At 40.6% G+C, this 23829-nt stretch overlaps 1 protein-coding gene across 1 annotated transcript; it reads left to right on the top strand.

Annotated features, from left to right (window-relative positions):
* Window positions 1-460: 460 nt before the first annotated feature.
* LOC137277609 (putative amine oxidase [copper-containing]) lies at window positions 461-15671 on the top strand. The gene is made up of 3 exons (XM_067809419.1): window positions 461-655; window positions 4256-6365; window positions 15297-15671. The coding sequence occupies exons 1-3, from the start codon at window positions 558-560 to the stop codon at window positions 15591-15593; spliced, it is 2505 nt and encodes an 834-aa protein (XP_067665520.1). The 5' UTR covers window positions 461-557; the 3' UTR covers window positions 15594-15671.
* Window positions 15672-23829: the final 8158 nt, after the last annotated feature.

Here is a 23829-nt window from a genome sequence, read left to right as displayed (position 1 = left end):
CAGCTTTCAAAAGTATTTTACTGTCCGGTTATTCGAGTTCATTTCAGCCAATGGATGGTCTTGAAGAAAGTAATGCCCACCCGAGAGGGAATGCGTGTCACTGTCACTGGACACTGTCCAGCAAACTAGCCATTCGGGTGAATCGAACCCCAGCGTCCACATACATAACACCTCACAACCTCCTTCAGAATATAAACAGCAACTTGTGGGCAGTGTCTGAGGTGAGCTGCTGATTGGCTGAGAAGGTGGCAGTTCTTGTTCTGATTGGCTGAGAGGAGCCGTACCCCCACAGATTCTGAATGGACCAACGTTTCCTTCGAAGTGCACTAGGGCAGTGAATTCCTATAACAACAAATGAGAACCCTTCGTTTTGACTTGACAAAAACACATGTCATCTATTGGGAATCACATGACCCAGATATAGCAATCATATCCGAGTGTTGGTACAGAAACAGTTAAAGCCAGCAACACGCGCGTAGGAGCAGCAAGGAACTCCGAGTCCTCTGTAGAGTACATTTGTTTACATTTATATAAAAGACGATTGTGCCTCAATTCCTATGTCATTCCCGACGAAGACGCTTGAGTACCTTCATTGTGGACAAAATATGCCCCTTGATAGCGACTCAAACTGCAGCGCAACGACTGCCATGTTAAGGTGAGCTATTCAGTATTAATACTTGCACACTTGTTATATAATACATTTATGATGATCGGTATTGTTTATTTTAATGTATACTATTGTTGACCTACCATATAGTAAGTTTGTTTTAAAACCGATGTATATGAATGTCTGTTCCTGAATCTGATATGCGTCAGTCATCAAGGCAATGAAATATACTGGTATTTCTTTGTCTTCTTTCTATCTACTTGACCATCCGACCGGTTATATGTATCACGTGACCGTATCAATTCCTCACCATTTACACCATCTAACAGTACAACTTCATGTTGTCATCAATAAACATTCACTTCAACTCCCAGTCAAACAAGTCACTCATATAGAATGTGTATCGGCACGTATTGATGTGATACTGTTTGTTTTAAATATGGATGCTGCTTTTAACTGGTGTTTCAGTATCTGTTACCAGCACACACTGCAGACATGCCCAAACAATGCCATTCCACACCCCCACCACACACACACACCACCACCACACACACAACACCACACACACCTTCCCCCCACCCCATCCCACCCCGCTGATGGTAACGCTGTCTCTCGAATCCACCCGACCAGTGTATCCCGAAACATTCTCGTACGTATCTCTTTGTTCGGACAAACAGCTGCCACTCGGAAACACAAGCCTTCCGTAAACCTCAATATACTTTTTACTCCGCTGATCCGTGAGCCGGCTGTTCATCAAATCCACTATCACCATCTCCCATGTACCTCGTCCTTCACAATGAAGTATACTGCATCTTTAACTGATACACGAATCTATCTCAAATCGTGGATGTCTTAAGCGATCTTTCCATTGTCCCACATTGTCAACATTTGCACAGCTACCTTCCGCGTTCATGTTTAAGACTGTTGGAATGCATTTTCAGAAATCCTAACTATATTCCCTGGAAATCACAACGCGTGTAACGTTTCAATATAACACATTCTTTGGTTATAGTTTTCAACGAAGAATGAGTCATTTGACGTGGCTTCGAGAAATGAATGAATCACTTTCGATTTTTTAGTGTTTAGATTCACAACATTCCACATACCAGGTGGACAATCACACGCCTGTCCATAATGTGTGCCGCATTACACGTCTTCATTCTTTAATATGCAGAAACAGGATATACGTCCCTAAGGGACTTTTGGTTAAGACTTAGTAAAAAGTCCTAGACTTTCCTTACGTCTGTACACTTGACGCTACTTTCGTTGTAATTGAGATACCCATGGTGTTTATAGGCAGGAAACGGAGAGCACCAGTGACGTATGAAACATTCATCCGGTCTTGACTTGGAAATTATCATTGTGTCGCAGCCTAGGGAGAGATCCTATTGATACAGGCTACGTAGAAGTACGCTACAATGAAGCAGCTTCTGGAAGCTTTAATCAAACATCCGCCATTGTATGATTTACCCCATTATGGCAATATGTATCATATATTTACAACCATTCACAAAAGCTCACACTCATGTTCTCTCATACGTGAAGTTATTTAAGACAGTGAAACAGGGACTAGATTTTAGAAGCTCTCATAGCACTAATATAGCCGTAGTTAATGCTAATGTATGACACTTGCGACTATCCTATAAAATTTCACTGAGAGCCTCGAACATCTAGGCCCAGAGTTTGCATTATTTGTGATGTTCTCCGGTGTCATGAACGTCATCACATCCGGAGTCTTATCACAACAACACCCACGGCGGATACCGACCGGAGAGGTATCGGGCCTTATTAACAGGTATTGTATACTCTGACACTCCTGATTGAAAAGTTTCGCGTGAAATGTTTTGTCCAATTACTGCCATATAATCAATAATCGTATCCGGACCAAAGTATAGGTTTCACTCGGATCTCTTGTTGTTGATGACAGATACACAACACAATAATGTAATGAGCCTAAATCACATTTCAATTTACGTAAGACATATCTTTGCACGTTTTACGTCAATGGTTGTGACGCCACAATGCTCCGAAGTGCCCGCCCAGTGTGTCTGTTCCGAAGTCTCATCTACTACTGGTGGCATAAAAAGACGATCGTCTTTCTTTCTAGCGGTCGCACCCTACAGCACCAGCGTAAGTCCCTCACACATAGCCAAGAAACGCGCCCATTCATATACCACATGACTTGTACAAATGGACGCTCCATTGATGTGTTCGTCGCTGACGCCCGTGCCAATTTGTTTGGTGTAGCATGGCTACTGCTTCTGAAACCCCTAAACCTGTCTCTCTCCATCAATACACTGATGTTGTTAAGCAGAAGCAAGTGTGGGCGATAATCAGCACAATTTTCCGCTAGCCTGTCGGCATACAAAGATCAATGACCAATGTTAATGGCAACATGGCTATGCTAGAGAAGAATACGGATCATATTCAAAGTGCCGTCCATGTCTAGTAAGGTTCAGCTAAAATGTTTTATTTAACTACTTAATAATAATATAAGGAGGTTTTTGCAGAAACAAACCCCTTTCAACTCTGACAAGAAATATCAAACATAATAACGATTTCAAACATGTGATGTATGAATCGCTAAGAAATGGTGATAACATCAAATAGAGCATAGATTTCTATGTACGCTTAATTCCGCTTAAATGATGAATGTTTTAGTAAACTAATGCAGGATAAAAACTTTTGACATATCTATACCTACAGAAGATGTCCAATAAAAATGCATGAGGTAATCATACACCAACACGATATGTACCCAACCTGAATCGTTACCTGTGATTCACATTTGGCCTTGTCCTCAACAGAAGAGGTCAACAGGTCACACATCACCAATCACAGCTTGTGTTATGGCAATGTTTACCACTTAACAACTCAAGTGTAACGGATAAATGTCGCTTTTACGCCTATTTTATCCCCGGTGCTCGGGACCTTTCTTACGGCGATTCAACTACTTAACAAATATGTGATTTGACTGCAAAATAGTGGAGTGTTTATTGCACGTTATGCTGTGTTAACGCCTGCATGGAAAATCTACAGTACACCAACATATACCAATAGCTGCCCCTACAGATCTCGCGTAAAAATATGCTCTTGTGTACGAACAATAACATTACAGAGAGAACGTTTATGTTATAAGGCAAAATTGGACAATACAGTTAAATACCGTTAGGTGGATCTTCAACGCGTCGAACTTAGATCTGCACATTCCATATTAAGTCACCATAATTCCACTGTGGTGAAGATATGATAGTTCGAAATATTTTCATAGATACCATCAACTTCGAGACAATAGTACATCACTGTATTTGGTATATATAGCGCGGCCCGTCCAGAGAACCTCAAGTCGAAAAGAAACTACAATATCAGGTAAACAGAAGAAGCAAAGCGTGGAGCTAATAAACCAACATAGCTGCGGCGTATCTGGGATTTGAACACATGACAGGGGATGCTCGTTCTGAAACACAGTCATAGCATATTTAACAGGCCAGACCATGGTTCATATTGTGCTGTTGGACACTTTCGAAAGTTTCTTAATTCTTTCTCTTAGAACATGACTACGTAACGGTTCTAGCTGAGGTGTTTCCCGACACTCAGTTGCATGTTTTAGCAACTACGAGGATGCTAATTATATACTTTTGGTTTCAGAATGAGCAAAGATGTGACGATTATCAAACACAAGGTTAAACGACGGGACATCCTTGAATTCATTCTCATTGCTATCATCCTGATGCTCTTGTCAGCCTTAGTGGCAACCTTGGTGGTTCTTGGCCACACCTCTCGAACCATTGAAGACCATGATACCATGCCGTGCCAACTAGAACAACGTAGCTTTGCAAAGGACGAATATATCCGAAGTCCAATCCACGCCTTCACAGAACTGAAAGTGGAGGAAGTGAAAGCAGTCATCGACTACCTCATGAAACAGACATCTCTTGGGCTTTCCACTTTGGAAACAGCCGAAATCAATTCCAACTTCATCCACAGCGTTGAGTTGAAGCTAGCCCCCAAGCAGGACGTGCTTGAGAATCTCGACAACGGAGGACCTCTTCCGGTTCGTCAGGCTAAAGTCTACATCTTCATGGGTAATGCGACTCCACCTATGGTGCAAGAATACATTGTTGGTAATCTGCCGAACATTTCCTTCCACCAGTTGGCTGAAAACCGCGCTAGAAAGACTCAGGTTCCCTACACCATGAGACCATTTTCTCTCTATGAGTTTAAAGGTATCTATAGATATGTTCTTCCTCCAATTGCTCGCAAAGCGAATAAACTGTTAAATGATAGTTATGGTGCAACGCTACTGGACTGCACGGATAAATGTCTACGATTTTCCATGACACCCGTTTCAAGTGCGTTCATTGGGGAAGGCGAGAGGAAGGCATGGTTCTGGGTGGCATACGACAAAGAGTTCTTCACTCTGCTGCCACTGGACTTCCAGTTCCTAGTTGACATGACGGACGCTCATCCAAACAACTGGACAATTCAACAAGTTTGGTACGCTAACACATTATTTCCATCCCTTGAAGATTTGTTGCATAAATACGAACACAACCAAATAAACATTACTAAGGTGCCGTATCCCAGTAGTGATGAAAAAGACTTATACAGTTCGCTATATCTACGGGGGCCAACCTTTCCACGTGAAGACCTGCACATGCCCCGTCACTTCCAACCGAATGGGCCTAGGTATAAGGTCAAGGGCAATCAGCTGGACTACATGATGTGGCGGATGAATTTCAGAATGTCACCGACCGTTGGAATACAGCTATTTGACATACGATACCAAGGCGAGAGAATCCTATACGAACTTAGCATGCAAGAAATTGCTGTGTTATATTCTGGACATAGTCCAGCTTCTAGCATGCTCTATTTTGCAGACAGTGCTGGTTTGTACGGAACAAGATCTCGTGGTTTACTTCCTGGAATTGACTGTCCCGATTACGCTACGTTTCAAGACATTGAGTTGTTCACTTCCAACGAAGGTGGTATGCGGAAATTCGAAAACGCTTTGTGCATTTTTGAACAGAACACACAGCTACCTCTGAGACGTCACCGCGCCTACAGCCGATCAGGCGCCTTCTACAACGGTCTTTTAGACACGGTACTTGTCATTCGCATCGTCATCTCCGTCATTAACTACGACTACGTCTACGACTTTACGTTCCACAACAACGGCGCTGTCCATGTAAGAGTCGTCTCCACTGGCTACCTCACCACTAGTTTCTTTACCCCGGAAGAAGCGCGATATGGAACACGTGTCAACGACAACGTCGTTGCCGGCATGCACCATCATCTATTTAACTTCAAAGCTGACGTGGACGTGAAAGGTGTGAGAAACAGGCATCAAACTTTCAACATCGAGATGGAAAACAAGACGAATGAATGGTCAGACGGTGGCAACAGCAAACACACACAACTATTTTTCAGCAAACAAATAAAACGGACAGAAAAAGACGCTACATTTATATATGACTTTGAAAAGCCCCAGTACCTTCTGTTTACCAATGCCGATAAACCAGATCAGTACGGAAACCTGAACAGTTACCGGATGATGTTGCATGGGATGACGAAACAAAACCTTCCATCGTGGGATGGGTTCGAGAGTTCAGTTACATGGTCACGCTACCAGATGGCGGTTACGAAGCACCACGATGAAGAAGAAACGAGTAGCTCTATTTTTGCCATGTGGGATGCAAGAGATCCTGTCGTCAACTTTCAGAACTACATCGACGACGATGAGAACATCGTGGATGAGGTAAGAATAATACACTTTTGTAACTTATAAAAAATGGTTTAACACGAGATTGAATGTCCACAATGGACATTTTGTCACGTCAAGTTTCGAAACTAAAAGGTCGTTTCTTTCAAGGGGCCATCTGTTGAGTTTGAGGTTTATCAAGTGTCATGAATGTGAAGGTCAAAATATGAGAACGTTCGCCTTTCTGTGCCAGATTATATTTAGTGAACATTTATTTTGAGAACTGATAACGATGCATGCTAGTGGTAGACATCGAAGTTCACCAAAGTGTCCTCGGCTGTCTTCAGTTAAAAATATGCGTCTCAAACTGACAACGCCTTAGTGTGCGTCGTATCACCTGAGCAGTGGTGATCAAAAGTATTGATGCGCGTATTCTTCGAAGGGAGACCTGGAGGGGAGCGGGGCATCAGGCGTGGTTATAACTGGAACAGAATAACAGGAACATCGAAGCATCCAGAGCAGCGCATGCGCAAAACCGTATTGCATCATCCCTCCATGATGTCGAGTCGAAAGACTGATTCACCTAAATTTAGTTCTCACTGACACAGACAACCCTTTCCGTGACAGGTCAAAGGCATCTGTCCAGGAATAAATATTCTAATTATATCTGTCTTATCTAAATAGATTATATATTGGACAGAAGCAGGATAGTCGTCAAGATTACCACTATCTCAGTAAAGCTACCGCAATGTATGGTAGGATTCTTAAACGTCCACGCGATAAACCTAAGCCATGCATGATATCAAATTTTGCCACTGCGATACAGCTCATTTAATATTCGGACAAATATGTCACAGACATTTACAAACTTCCATTAGTCGAGCTCAATCCATAACTTTATCTGCAAATGATTGCATGTAAAGATTCTTCGGCTAAAATGCTTTTCCCCGACTGATATATATCTTGGGGTGTATTGAAAGTATGCCAACACGACCTTACTACGACCGCAAATAACAAGAGACGAAGGCGTCTTCAAAAACATGACGTTTCACGTAAATAGAACGATACAATCATTCAACACTCACCGTATAGGGTGTATAGCATATCCTGTCTCAAACCATGCAGACTTAAAAACAATTAAGGCACACTTGAAACATGGCGGAGCGGGTTATGTATTCCTTTGGACTTTCTTAGCCCAGTGACCTATATTATGGGCAAAGATACGCAGCAGAACATTTGGCTTCCAGCCCAGTAGGGTAAGCTTAAATTCCGGAGGTTTAAATGTCAAAAATACTGTCGAAACTGAGGAAAAACATACATTTCTCACATTCCCATTTCAGCATGTTTTGTTTATATGTACGTTATTCAGATTATATCATAGAATTATCTTACGGGGTTGAATGTAAACATATGTGTATATAATACATGCAATTACCGATGTTTTGCGAATGCAAATCGATGGAAGGGAGGTAACTCTAAATTTCCTTTTCTTGTCTACACAATCACTTGATGGCTACAAAAAAGCATTGTAATTTTGTGCAGTTCGTGTTCAGAATATATAACTTTGTCATTAAAAGTCGCCACTTTACGCTTTTACGATTTACACTTTACATTTACGATTTCGAGCATGTCGGAAGCATTTTTATATTAATTGCTATCAATCAAGCGCAAAATCGCAAGGGGAAGTCAAGATGTGAAAGGTCCTATTTCTGTCTGCTATGAATTTTGTTTAAATCTTCACCAAGGTCTGGAATGGTGAATGTTTTGCTATTTCAAACAATCTTTGTCCAATATTCGTACGACGCTCATCGAAATCGCCGAGGAACGATTTTGTACCAATGGCTGCTGGATGACTGACATAAGAGATACTATGTTGAAATTTAAGATAACGATTTTATATTTCATCATAGCGTAGATGCGAAGCAATTAACTTGATTTCTGAAGTTTAAGATAAGATCTTGAAATTTAAGAATACTAAATGGGCGCAAATAAGCCTCTTTTGGCGTACGTCGCCCGAAAACTATAAAACCAACCAAACAGAATACTAACTTCCAATTTCAGCTTATAATGTTAAAATATCATTGTCACTTATGTCTTGAAGATAAGTAACATTTTGTCATGGTTCATTCCATTGGCTGGAAATTCCAACACAAAGGCCCCTACAGGTTTTCATACATTCCTCCTGTGAGTCAGTTGTATGAGGAGTATGGGGACACATCATACTGAATGGATCTAAATATGGAAGGCAGACGTTTCATTGCGCTGTACAATTACCACTACAAACAATACGAAAACGTTAAAATGGTGTATAGCATGCACCAGCTGCTACACGTAGATTCCTGCCGATGCATCCAGTAGAGTCAGTAGGCAGACATAATCTCACCTTCTGTCAAGTCTAGATTTTGTGCTGTGGAAGGCTTACGAAGGACGAATGGTGTTTATAACGAGGTTTTATCTCTCCCGTAATGGATGCTGTCATCAGCTCTAGCTGAAAGTAATACTTTCGTCTGTGTTGCTAAATAGTCAATGTCTGCTTTGTGTGATGGACTACCAGAAAGGCATGAGTTTGGGCGAAGACTGTCGTAAGTGTTTCTCTAAGAATGACAGTTACGACCGCCTAAATACTACGACTGTCGTAAGTGTATGTTAAATTATGACAGTTGCGACCGTCTTAACGCCACGACTGTCATAAGTTTATGTTAAAATGTTGAAGTTTGTCTTAACCTGGATACTGTCATAGATCATTCGTATGGACGTATGTGTCCTTACATACCACAGCTGGGTGAAAGAATTTCAGCGTGCGGGTGAAAGAAGGTTTAGAAGATGACCCCCGCCCTGGTCAACCCACCATAAGCACAACAAAAGAATATTTTGATGCCGACCACAACCTGGTACTGAACAAACAAGCTCATTACACTCAGTGGGTAAGCGGAGACCACAAGCCTCTCGTATAGGTCACTAGAAACTATCCTACATCAAATCTACATTTATCAAAAGTGTGTGCCCGAAGGGTTTCTTAAATGATGTAGGGTGAAATGATGGCAGCACTGAACACAACCTAAAATGCCCTGCTAACCAGATATAATCAAAAGCCAGAATATTTTCTTTGTACGCTAGTGACAGGTGACGATGCCTGTTGCATACCTATGACCACGATAGCAAAACATGAATGTATGATACGGAAACCCTTCAAGTATCCCTACCCACGAGGTCTACCCAGGCAGACCCAATAACAATTTTTTGCACTTGTCACTGGGACACCAAAGGCATGCTAGACATCGGATATTGACGAGGAAACATTTTGAAGGGACAAAATGTTCATTTATTGAAAAGATTATGTGACATCTGTAGTGGCTAGCTTCAACGGTGTGCTCAGTGCCGTCAATGCTGTAGTCAAGAATGTTAGTACAGATTGGAATGTGGATGATAGCTTTTCTTGCGCTGACCTGATTTGCCCTGCAGCTGCACTTGGACTTCAAATTTTATGAAAACTAATACATTGTCCCAGAGAATGCTAGGATATAGCAAGTATGCTTCAGTCTATAAAAAATTATATAAATTGCTCTCCACAACAGAATGAATCTTTGTAATGTGTTTGTCTTTTCTCAGGAACAAAGTTCATTTGCCCCATCTGTTCAGCGGTAATCGCGGTGTCATATCTGTTAGTGTTCCTTACTGCTTAACATCAGTTATGTAAAAATGGCACACATATCTTACTAACAATCGATGCTAAGCCTAATATATTTAGTCGCTCGAAAACTGGTGATGGCTTACCCACTGTAGGATCGAATCTGAGTGAATGAGTTTAGTTTAATTTTACACAGCTTCCCGAGATACCCCAGTAATATCATGGCGGGAGTAAACAAAAAGCACTTCACAGATTGTATCCATAAGGGAAATTGAACCCGGGTCTTCGACGCTAACCACTAGGCCACCCCACCGCCCCGGACAGAATTTGATGCTTCAGTGCTTTACTCATGAGGCAATCACACCGGGAAGTGTGAAGGAATGAAAGTGTCCGCGAGAAAGGGCGATAAGTCCTATACCACCTGAATACAACTGCAAAATAATGATCCCTTCATTATTCTGTGGGGACACAAAATAACACTGTCGTTTACCCTGGTTTGTCCCTCACTACCCCAAGGAACAACATGGTTATTAAGAATCAAATTATATTTTCGACTAAAGTGAACATACAACCATTGAAATCACCGTGTGTATGTACAAAAATGCATGTTTGGTATTGTATCAAATCATTTCAAAGATCCTTTTGTTATGTAGCCAACAGGATTCAACAATCACGTCATTAACTATCACAGCACTTTGTCTTGGTTATCTTGCCCCGGAGTCTTGTAAGGGATAAATTACAATCCCATTCAGAGACCAATTATTTGCACAAATGCAGCGCCGCACCACGTGGTAATAATTCAAAGCCGACGGAGGACGGAGCTTTACTACACATTACCATTAATATCAACCAGTTGCTGCGTTGTACGTACGTCACAGAGAAGAGTCTTTCAAAACGAATGTCTTATTACGTCACCTGAAACAATGAAGGACAACAGTGGGGGTCATCTCCAAAGCTAATGTTCATCGGTAAGATGGGATCGTCTAAAACATTGTTTGTGGGCTGATATATACTGTTTATTGAGACGATATATTTTATTACGGCTATCTGCATCGGGTAAGAAAGGTCCCACATTAAATAATAATCCTCTATACTTTCTTCATAAGCTTTTAGACGAGAATGTATTTTTGTCAGTGACTCTGAATCTGTCACATTAAGTCGAATCCAGCCCGTGCTTGACTTGACATAACACCTGCATGATTAGTGTTGTTTTACGCCGCTAACGTCAATGCTCAGAGTCTCGTTCAAGGAGCTCCTTTCACAAAGCAACCTTTACTAAGTTTAACCTTTTTAACATTGCACTAAGGTTACCTTAGAGACTGACGATCACCTTAGTGCTTTGTGAAAGTAGGCTCATACAAACTAGTGATAGATAAATTTTATGAACATTTAGAAACTACCTGTCGTGCTACGAATACAGCCAAACCTCCCCACCATTCCAGCTTACCGCCTCAATCATAGGTTGCTGGGGGGCACCTCTAACACGGAACATATAATACAGTGGTCACTGACCTATGCATGCAAACACAGGTAACTGTATACATGTGTCAAGGTCCACCACAGCAAGTCAAGGTCGGTGACCACAACCCTAGGCGGGGTACTTACTTCAAGCCTGACTGACCAGAGGAGGACAATGCGATCCTCCTACCCAAGGCCTCTGTCCTTAACCCTATATTTACTGAGGCCGTTACCAATGAGGCACAACAACGTTATCCCAGTGATAAGCATATCTCACTGATATGAACGTTCTCCAAACGCTCAGTGCGCCGCACTGCGTGAACGTCGGTGATGAATCAACGATCGCGTAGACGTTTACATGCATCATGAAGTTACTGCAAGAGACGACTGATTGACGGGAGACGTTTCCTTGCTGTGAATGCACTCGGGGATTTAACGCGTTTGAACCTGGTATACATCATTTGTACATTCGTAGGAAACATGTACACTCTGGGAGTGACATGAGATTACAACACGCTCTCTTCGCCAGATGAGATCGTCTCTTAGTCACTCAAATTATCATTTTGAGGCAGCGTGCTCTGAGGTGTGGTGAGAATGTCAAGGCCACAGATGAACTTGAGGTCAAGGTCTTACATATTTCCGTGCACTGAATGGTACATGTGTTTGTACTGGAGTTATACTGCAGCACGTGCAGATCATTAATCACGTGAAATGACAAAACGCCATGCGCTGCACGCGTCAGGTTATGTTCAATATCACTAGTCATTGAAACATTTTATCTTGACATGTTTCGATTATACGCAGTCAGTCAAAATATTGTATTGTCTCCATGACTTAACAAGCCCGGATGATGAAGTGGAACGTGAATCACGCCACTTGTAGCGTTAATGTTGCGCACGTGGAATACATGCTTCTCGCCTTGAACTTAAGTCTGGCCTCTTGACTTCTCCACACAGGGTTCTATTAGGGTGCAGCAGGGATATCCGGAGCTCATCACACGCTGCCACGGCGGTCACGTGACCTGAAATGCTTATGGCCCATGATGCGCAAATGTACGTTTTGTGCTACCAAGTACCCATGGTACTTTGGTAACTGGTCCACGGCCAGTTGTCAACGTAGGAGTATACTGTAGTAGTGAGAGTTCCTTGGTTCAGTTTTATCTATTTCAAACTATTCCTTGAGCCGTCCCATAGTTTCACTGTACAATTTTACATCTATCGGCAACGTAAATACGTGTTCTGAACCCGGAACAGAACATGGTCAATTCATGATGACTTGCAATGATACAGGCTACCATACACGTATTCTCTATATTGCGATTTCTAAATCTGACCCACGGATATCCTCGTGGCACTCACAGATACAATACAATGTCGAACCGGATGTCCCGAATGTATCGTGACCTACCACACTCTCTATGTACATCTATGTATGGTTTTTTCAAATATTCCTGAACAGTTATCCGTCTCTACGTGTTCGTCAATCGTCTGTTTCATGCGGCAACTATTTTATGCGTTAATCAAAAGATTGTTCCTTTTTTCAAATGCATAACCTTTCATCAGCAGTCAGGAACTGTGTCCCCCAAAATGTTATGATAAATCAGTGGCTGCATTTTGTTTTAAACGTACCTTAAGTAGTTAATTTATCAATAAAATTGAACATATCGTTCTAATTTACAAACATGTCCGTTGCCTGTCCGTATTGATCAACAGCCTTATTAAAATCAACTGTTTTATGCTTGAGTTTAGCGTTGCCGGATTAGTAAACTATATATTAGTCATGAACTTTATTTGATAAATTCAAGAATGAAATAAATGCAAAATCAAGCGACCTTTTATTCCTTGCATCAGTCAAGAGACAGTGTGTTTCACTGTTATATTAGTTTTGTTGACAATGGGAAAGGTGACCTACACAGATTTTAGAGAGAGTGAATGTGATTTTACGCCACCTGTAGCAAAATTCCATCAATATCATGGTCGGGACACAAGACAAATCGTATCCAAACATTACCCCGTTACATTTGGTGAATTGAACCCCGGTGACGAGCAAACTCTGTACCTCCTCGGATATGCATCCTCCAAAGCTGAATCATTGTATCAGGATGACCTCAGCAGAAATAGATTTGACGCGTCACAAACTGTTCATTGTTGACTTTCTCCCACCGTTAAGTGTTATGTTTAGCCCACTCAACGAGGCAAACTGACAAGTATCATCGGATATTTCATAGCTTTTTTTCTGAAGATACAGATAGCTTATGAAATAGTTGTTTTATCTATGTTGCTGTTGAAACGACAATGGTGTAAAGTAATGTAATGTGCCCATTGTATGGCCAGAAACACAAACGTGGCGCAATCTTCATTTGGCCATGATTTGTAAATTTTCGGAAAACAAATTATCAAAATTACCAACTTAGCTTTCTTATCAAGTATACCTTGTTACCATTAGCAACATTTAGATGAATGTAAGAAACGACACCGGTGCCCGAAACCGGAAGTGTTGCGGGCAAAATGACCACGTTCTGTGTGATTAGTCTAATTGTATAAACTGTATGCACAACTGTCATCTACAATATTCATGACACTACAGTATCCTTGTTTCCGAGTTTAACGGCAAATTAAACTCATCCATGGGTCGCCCACGTGTATTGACATCAGCCCTTCTCCCACGACGTCACATCTGTCGTCAGTTTTCAATAATGATCAGTGGAAAGATATGAGATATCTGTTTGAATACACTGGTATCGAGTCGTATCTACATCCTTTGGGTGCGTTAAGAATGATGTTTCCCATTTAATTGGCTGGGGAATGGTAAGGCAGCGTATTTAAGGCCCTGTCCTTCTGGGTATTACTCTAAAATGGTACTTTCCCCTTGGCGATAGAAAATAAAACTCGCTGCGTGGTCACATCGTGGTCACATCATGGTCGGTATATGGTCCTGTTATCTAACATTAGATCAAACATTCAGTGTATATTGTGATCGGACTGAATGTTGGATAATCCCAGCGGGGGCGTGTGTACATTTTCCAAATGTGTCTCACCCACATGCATTGATAGTGCTTGCTAAACGGTAACGGTAACTTTTACATGTTCTGTGGATGAAAGGATTTGACATGCGCCTACCATCTGAGTTTTCTGTCTTTAGTTCCTGCTTGTGACAACAGCTCGTTGACAACGGAGATGGTTTTTAACGTGTTTTCTTCTGCCACTAGTCTTACAGGAATTACCTATCCTTCCTGTGTAGGCATTTAGAGGAATATTCAAACGATACAAGCACAGAGACCTTGTCATAATTGACCGCCGAGATGATTATGTATGCTACTCATGAGGTCTCAAGGACTACGTTTGTGTCCGTTGACATTTTAGATCATGTCAGACACACAATATTCAAAGAAAAACATTTGATCATAGCGTATGATGTTGCGTTTCATATTTTTACGTTATTGTCGTAGCGGATTTGGTTTAGACTTCAGTTATGATAATTTTATTCATCTTTCGTTCGAGAATATCTGTTCTAGATTTAGGACCACTATGTAGCGGCGGTGTTGCGGAGTGCGGCTTTAAATATCAAACAAACAGCAAGACAAGCAGAAAATGCAAACAAACATTTCGTTCTATTTTGTAGTAGAATTGTGGCTAAAGGTCGCTCGCACGACCAGGTCCCAGGTCACCTATGGGTTCATTGGGTCAATTCCTTGTGATATTTCCCATTTCCAAAACATCTACTCTATTCAATTTGTCAAAGCCCTCTCCATTTCTCATTATACTACTCAAAGGAAGTTAAAGACACCAAAATCTTTCATGTAACTGTAATAAATCTGTCACCGCATGCGAGCTGTAATCCTCACCTTTAACACGTTTTGTTAATATTTTGGTTGTTTAATTTTCGTTTCTGCTTTTTTTCAGGATCTTGTTGCCTGGGTAACCCTCGGAACGTATCATATACCACAGACAGAGAATGTCCCAAACACTGCAACAACGGGAGGCCATCTGTCTTTCCTGCTTGCACCCTTCAACTATTTTAAAGAGGACCCCTCCATGGGATCACGTGATGCCGTTCGGGTTACACCATTGGACAAAAAAAATCCATATTCAGGAGCAATGGTAGAACGGTACGGATTGAAAGGAACTTCAAAATGTTCACCGCCGGAACTTCTACCTGATGAACTTTTGCTGAAAAATAGTTCTTCCCTGTTTGCTTGAATCGCCTAATCAGAAAAAAAAATATTTCCACATTTCAATGCAAACCTAAGAAACACCACACCCTTATACGTAGGTACAAGGACGACATTGCCTTTGTAAACATAACCACTCCAAGCACTTCGAATAGCATTCATGACTTCTCCTTTGATTAACTGTAATTACCCGATCCTCTTTCCGCCCACGTCGTTCATTCGGTTGCATTCGATTGGCTTCAGAAGTTGAGAGTTACAGTGCATTCCTAGAAGCTAAATTCTGCCTCAGCAAACTAAATGCTTCAAGCCATTGCGTCTCGATTTTCATTTTTGGGCGGTGGGTAACCTAGCGATTAGAGCTCATTACGCCGGGGCCCGGGTTCGATTCTGCACGTGGGTGCAATGTGTGAAGCCCATTGCTGGAATATTGCTTGAAGCACGTAGAACTAAACTCACGCACTCTTGTTTCAGTAGCTGTCGGTGTTACCAAGTCCCCTTTCACGAATATCAGTCTGTTTCGTCTTCCTATAACAAAATAACTTGTGTCGAGTGAATGTACGCTTTCAAAATCCCTATCAAACAACAGATGCTTGTACGTGCAACATTAGAACATCTTTTGTGTAACCGGTCTTGTCAATGAAACGTTGCCTGTATTTTATCCGATACAAAATTGTGAATCAACGGCCAATCGAATACTCTGATAATGAGCTCTTCAGAAAAAATCCGTCCAACCTAAGAACCTGAACATGTTGGATAGTGCTTCCTCAGTTATCCAGTGCATTATAGCTGAACAGTACACTGGGTAAATGATCCTTCATTCCAGTTATGTGAGGCCGTAATGCCCTGGAGTGACGGGGATGGTAAAATGTGTTCTGTAATCAAAGGCAAGCATTATGTGGTGATCTATAATTGATGACCAACTGTATTTTACGATATCTTACCATCATTTACTTACTAGGTACATTTATTTATTGAATATGTGTTCACAAACACAGCTCCAATGTGCTGCTCACATGATTTTCAGACTCTCCATTTCCATAAATATTAACATTCTTCGTGTAGATGTTTCGTAACATAACATGTCTTAATTACATTTTGTTTCGTCAGAGTATCCAATCAATCCACCAAAACCTGTTTAGAAATAGTTATCGTAAAAGAGTCGCCGTTCATCCTTCCTACAGCCTCCCAATCATAAATATGTTTGCCAAGTATTTATCAGTCTTTACCGGCTCAAAAGTGAAAATACTTTCACTGAAACCATCTTCAGCTAGCCGGTCTTCACGGTAAAATGTTTACGTAAAACACAGCCGAAGAATGCAGCACTATTCACTTACATATATATTTTGTTAGAGGTTTACTAATAAGTCTTTATCGTACAAACATCCACGATGTATTCCTGGCTGTGATGATGCAACGCTTGTGTCTACGTCAATGAAGCATCCATGTCGCCGGAGACGCTCTATCTACAGAACCGGTTCACCTTTGGGTTCTGGCAAGGAGGTTCTACCTTAAATTCCACAACGATACTTTCAAAAGGATATGTTTTTGTTAAAAAACCTAATCTCTGCTCTTCGTGGCGTCGGTGAAGATTTATCGGTTTCCAAACACTTTCTAGCGTTCGCTCCCTCTGTCTGTCGACGACGTCGGAATGCCGCACAGTAATGGCGAGAACAGACCCCTGGCTGCCTGTTCTGGTGGGAACATTGTCACTATTTATGACATTTGCTAATCATTCGTTCCTGTTATCGCTTTTAGACCAAACAAATTTTATTGGTGGAATAGCTAATGTGAATGTTACTGATAGCCGTTTGGCAAAAACAAAGTAGTCATTGATAGCTGAGTGTATAAACTAGTTTGAACTTTACTTAACGATTGCGTAAGGAATGTTAATTCATACGTTGGTAGGAATATAACGATTAAACTCAAATGAACTCACTTTACATATATTAGGATATATCATACTTGGAAGCTTTTCAAAACACAAATATAATTCCAAATGTTTTGATAATATTTGTCCCTTGTACCAAAGAAAAGTGCCGATGACGTTCTGTAGAGTGTTTGTCTATGCGATTGCACCGTTGTGAGAGTCTGTGAGATGAAGACTTATTTGTTCATTGTAGATGCTCAGACATGTATATTACCATGTATTTATTATCATCGTGTATGACAGATGTTATCATTTCCTGTTGGCGTGATAAGGTAGCAGGGATTTTTATTACGTTTTTTTTTTAAATTTGTTTTAATTAAACAGAAAGATAACACTAATGTTATTTTTAAAGTTTTTTTTATAAATAATAAAAGGCATGGCATTATTGTGTGGGGTATGTTGTGAATGTTGGCAGTTGTTCTGAGTATGGCTTGTATTTGAACTGTCGTTACATCCTATTGCCGTGGCCGTCTATTTTACGGGCGCTTCGGTCTATGAGTAATGATTAAAGCGTTTACATTGTTTGGGCGATAGCGTTGCTCGGTAGCTATCGATTCTTTCAGTGGACGATCACATGAACCATTCATTGTCAATGGGGTGAGGTGAAGGGGTAAGTGGGAAGGGGATACATTAATTTGATATTTGATTCTTAAATGCGAATGAGCTGTATTATCATCTAACATTTACAATATTCATATTTGATTTACATGTTTTCCTTATTATCTAAAACATTTTTTATTTCATGAAATATTACGAACTACGTAATAGTGAATTTTACAGAACAAATCGTCAGAAATCTCATGCATATTTTAAACGCAGGTGAAAAAATACACCATAGTTTCCATTGTAAATACCTCATTTAGCTTCTGTTAAGAGATACTATTTGTTTTTCACAACAGGTGTGAAAATTTATACCCGAGATATCTTAAATCACAACAGTATGTTCCGACTGCCTAACGCTTGGCAACGGGCCTCCTTCATCTCATAACCAAGGGTGGCCAGCAAACACTACATCATATGCATGGACGATGTTCATGAATCAAACGTTGTGCAAATACTTGTGCAATATTTAATACCTCTTCTGTTATTGCGTATCTTGTTACAAGATACATTCATCACATATCGGTAAATTCCGATATCTCACCATATGGCATTCTTTCAGTTACATATGTACCATTTGCCGTGAAAGAGACGACACCAGTGTGAGATAGTAGCCCACAAGTTTTATTAAAATACTGAAAACTTTTGCAGCCAATGCTCTTTATGTTAGGGGACTGGTCAATACATTACGGGCGGGGCGATGAGACTTGTCTCAGGACAATACATTATCATATTTTGCCGATCCCCACCCTACTTCCCACCATTTCATGTAACATACTCTCTAACACCCCCACCTGTGTAAGAAATGATTAGTCCCTAACACTAAGTGAAAAGTTCCATGGCACATATCCCTAGGGATAGAGACATGACCCATCAAACTGAATGCCATTGCTGTCAGAAAAAATAAACAAATAAACTGTACCTGAAGTCTTTATCTGTGCAATAAACTGTCTCACTATCTTGTATGTTTTGTTCTTTTTGCGAATCTTCTCAACGGGAGGTGGTTGCATCTGCCTCCTTTGGAAGACGAGTGGACTGTGTTTGTCGCCTGACCGCGCACACGGCCGAATACTCTAGGTATATGACGATATGTAAATAAGCAAGTCTGAGCCAGACAAACCAATGACTAAGATCCTGAGCTTTGAGTTACATTTGAGACGTGACAACCAAGTCAGCGGGTCGGGTTTACGGTTTTACGACAAGTGAGAGAGGATGGTTTTACGTAGTTTTAAGAAACACCCCAGTAACATCACGACGAGGGACACTCGAAATGGGTTTCACTCATTGTACTTATGATTGGGACCCGTGAAGGTCCCGGGGTAGAATAGGTCTTCAGCAACCCATGCATGCCATAAATGGCGACTGTGCTGGTCGTAAGAGGCGACTATCGGGATCGGGTGGTCAGGCTCGCTGACTTGGTTGACACATGTCATTGGTTCCCAACTGCGCAGATTGATGCTTATGTTGTTGGTCACTGGATTGTCTGGTCCAGACTCGATTATTTACAGACCGCCGCCATATAGCTGGAATATTGCTGAGTGCGGCGTAAAACTAAACTCACTCACTCACTTATGACTGGAATCGGACTCGACTTAATTAAAACACTAGAAAACTCTTTGTACACAAGGCTGCCCCACCGCATTGATGGCCATGCTAAAGCCGAGTTATTCTAGAGGACAGGCAATCACCCTACTGGACGACTGACCATCACATCAGTTAAATCATGCCTTTCGTACAACATACGTTTCTCGGGACAAGGTCTCACCCAGAATTCCCTGCAGTCCTATTTGTGCGTGAGTGCGTGAGTGCGCGTGAATGTGGCTTTACGCAGCTTTTAACAATATTGCAGCACTATCACTAGTCACCAGAAATGAGCTTCACACATTGTACCCATGTGGAGAATCGAACCCGGGTTTTCTTCGTGACGAACGAACGCTTTAACCTCTGGTAACTAATGGTATGGTTTTACAGCGATATGTACTCTGGTAACTAATGTTATGGTTTTACAGCGATATGTACTCTGGTAACTAATGGTATGGTTTTACGGCGATGTGTACTCTGGTAACTAATTTTATGGTTTTACAGTGTTATGTACTCTGGTAACTAATTTCATGTTTTTACGGCGATGTGTACTGTGGTAACTGATTTTATGGTTTTACAGCGATATGTACTCTGGTAACTAATGGTATGGTTTTAGAGCGATATGTACTCTAATAACTGAATTTATGGTTTTACAGCGATATGTACTCTGGTAACTAATTTTATGGTTTTACAGCGATATGTACTCTGGTAACTAATGGTATGGTTTTACAGCGATATGTACTCTGGTAACTAATGGTATGGTTTTACGGCGATGTGTACTCTGGTAACTAATTTTATGGTTTTACAGTGTTATGTACTCTGGTAACTAATTTCATGTTTTTACGGCGATGTGTACTCTGGTAACTGATTTTATGGCTTTACAGTGATATGTACTCTGGTAACTAATGGCATGGTTTTACAGTGATATGTACTCTGGTAAGTAATGGTATGGTTTTACAGCGATATGTACTCTAATAACTGATTTTATGGTTTTACAGCGATATGTACTCTGGTAACTGATTTTATGGTTTTACAGCGATATGTAGTCTGGTAACTAATGGTATGGTTTTACAGCGATATGTACTCTGGTAACTAATTTTATGGTTTTACAGCGATATGTACTCTGGTAACTAATTTCATGTTTTTACGGCGATGTGTACTCTGGTAACTAATTCTATGGTTTTACAGCGATATGTACTCTGGTAACTAATTTCATGTTTTTACGGCGATATGTACCCTGGTACCTGATTTTATGGTTTTACAGCGATATGTACTCTGGTAAGTAATTTGGGGCCATTATGAAAGAACATTCAGACAGTAGTAGCAAATAGGAAAATGCCATTAGTCTTCTGCATACATTTTTGCCTGACATCAAACCATGTACCTTAAAGACTTTGTTTTTCTGTATGTGAAGGTCTAGAAAATGTGGCAAGTCTAGATTGTCATAGCTTCTTAAAATGAAGAAAGTCTTAGGGCTCCATTTCATTATATTCTTTTTCACTATGAACGTCTTTTCAGTAAAATATGTGCATTTCATAGACAACAGTTAGTCTGTCTTTATTCGTTCTAAGCAACTATTAGCAATGTACAGGAAGTGACAACTTAGGCTCGACTTATGCCTTACTGCCTGTTTGTAGTTTCCGTGGATTTTCTGTGTACACAACATAGCTGAAGTCGAAACGTTTTGTCTTATCAAAACGTTTTGTCGGGACACCAGAAAAGCGCTTCACACAACGTAAACATGTGTGGAATCAAACATCAAACCCTGTTTTTTGTCGTGACAAACGAATTCTTACAGTTAATAGACTAGCACTCATGAACGTATAGTCGAGTACGAAAATTAAAATTCTTAGTACTTAAAATAAGCGAGTGGACGGGTGATACAGTCAAATATGACATGATGCCGAGTTCCTAAATTTAGCCCAATTCACATGGACACTTTTACTCGCGTGAGTAATTATACTCATATAAGTAAATTTATGGTGGCATGTGAAGGCATTTCCTCATATGAGTGAAAACACTCCAGGAGTAAGCTAGCATAAGTAAAAGTATAATTGCTACACCTCAGGGGGTCTAGTAAAAGTATATTTACTGATAAGTATAATTACTCCTAGAGTATTTCTGGTCATATGAACACATTCTACATTTGATTAGGTGAGTATTTCATCATATGATGCATGAGAATTTCCGGTGCAATTTCATCAGTGCTAAATTTAGTAAAGGCTATTGTATGAACGAAACTATATCAGATGAAAGTGGTGGCACCGATGCAGTGGAGGTTTATGTAAATGATGATGATTTGGATGACAAGGAGACAGAACCTCCAAATGACACTGCCAATGATGACAATGATGAAATTGATGACAGCCAAGATTATGCTAATAAAGAAGAAGCAAATGGGGTTGCGAATGTCCAGAAAAGAGAAGCATGTGGTAAAGAAGAGAAGACAGATGATGTCAACATGGAACTAAAGAACAAACCTATGAAGACGGATAAAATGATAAGGAAGACAAGATTGGAGACAACACTTGGGGCCATTATGAAAGAACATTCAGACAGTAGCAGCAAATATGAAAATGCCATGATATCATTGGAAGATTAAAAACTTGATGCGGACGTGAAGAGGATAGAGCTAGAGAAGCAGAAACTGGAGATGGAGGAGAGGCAAAAGTGTGAAGAAAGAGCACATCAGTTCCACATGATGCAAATTATCCTTGTTCGGATGAAACCTCATCAGCCCTCTAATCTCATAAATCAACCTCCGAAACTTATCAATCAAACACCACCAGTACCTGGAACTTCCTGGAATCAACCACTTCAGCAGTACCCTCCATATGGTGCGCCAGACCGACGATCATCTAATGACCAGTCAGATGTGTCATTTGATGATTCCGGAAGTTCATTTTGTTAACTTTAAATAACGTTGTGTTGTATGAAATTTGTTACAATCTTTCGTGTTTAAAGATGTTTTACCAGAGCCAATTTACGTTATTATAACTATTAATCATGTAATGACTCCCTTGTCAGAATAATGTTTAAAATGTTAAAATGTTTCGTAATTGTTTTCCAATTCTTGAAAACAATAATCAAACTGATTGTTTTGATTAATGCACATGCTCTTGAGACAATTATCAATTATGTATGTTCATTTACAAACGCTGTGTACCAAGAAACAGTTGCAAACAAAAATAAAGACTTAAATTAAAGGGATTTTTATTGTTTCTTTATGAATAATATAACAATAAAGTACACAACAAATCATTAGCTACAAAGTATGCATTAACTTCAAAGTATGTGTAATTCACTTCAAATCTGAGAAGAATGTTACTATTATGTAACTACTTATTGAAATTTCTGTCAGTTGAGAAGTACCGTGCAACATCGACTCGTAGTCTCTTTGCACACAAAACACCACCTCTATCATCTTCATTAACATCCTCATCTGCAATAGCTTCATCTGCCATGAAGTTTTCTTAACGCATTTCTCATATGTAATGCAAGTAGTCATAATGACACTAACATATTCAACATCCAGGCGTTTCATTAGACAAAAGTATTCTCAATGGTTATGTGGGCCCGACTCAGATGGTAATTTAATGCCTTTTGTTCTTTTGAGAGTCTGGCAATGTGCGTGTACGGCTTTAGAAGCCATGGCTTTAGTGGATAGGCTGCGTCGGCCACAATCACAATCGGGGTCGATATTTGTTTGTCTGGTAGACTCAACTGTTTGGTCCATTTTGGGAAAGGGTCGTTTCCCCTCTAAAGTGCAGGTCCGAGTTGCCAAAAACCCTGCCATCGTGGACTTTTCCTGGCCAGCCAACATTGATGTCAGTAATGATGTACCGATGGTCTCACACTGCTTGCAGAAGAACAGAGTACCAGCCTTTTCTGTTTAAGTAGTCTCCATGAGCCAGTGATGGTGCTATAATTGGGACGTGGGTGCCATCAATAGCACCGGCACTGTTTGGAAAGCCCCATGTCTCTTGGAATCCATTAATCACATGCCTCAGTTCATCATTTTCTGGAAACTTAATATATTTCGTCAATAATCTTTCTGCAATTGCATTGCAAACATCATGTACACATGTGTGTACTGTGGACACTCCAACCCCAAACAAATTAGCAATAGTTCGATACTCAGTATCGGATGTCAGCC

This window comes from Haliotis asinina, chromosome 3 (genome assembly GCF_037392515.1).
Source record: "Haliotis asinina isolate JCU_RB_2024 chromosome 3, JCU_Hal_asi_v2, whole genome shotgun sequence".
Lineage (NCBI taxonomy): Eukaryota > Metazoa > Mollusca > Gastropoda > Lepetellida > Haliotidae > Haliotis > Haliotis asinina.
Note: the sequence above shows the minus strand (reverse complement) of the source record. Positions and strands in the feature narration are given on the sequence as shown.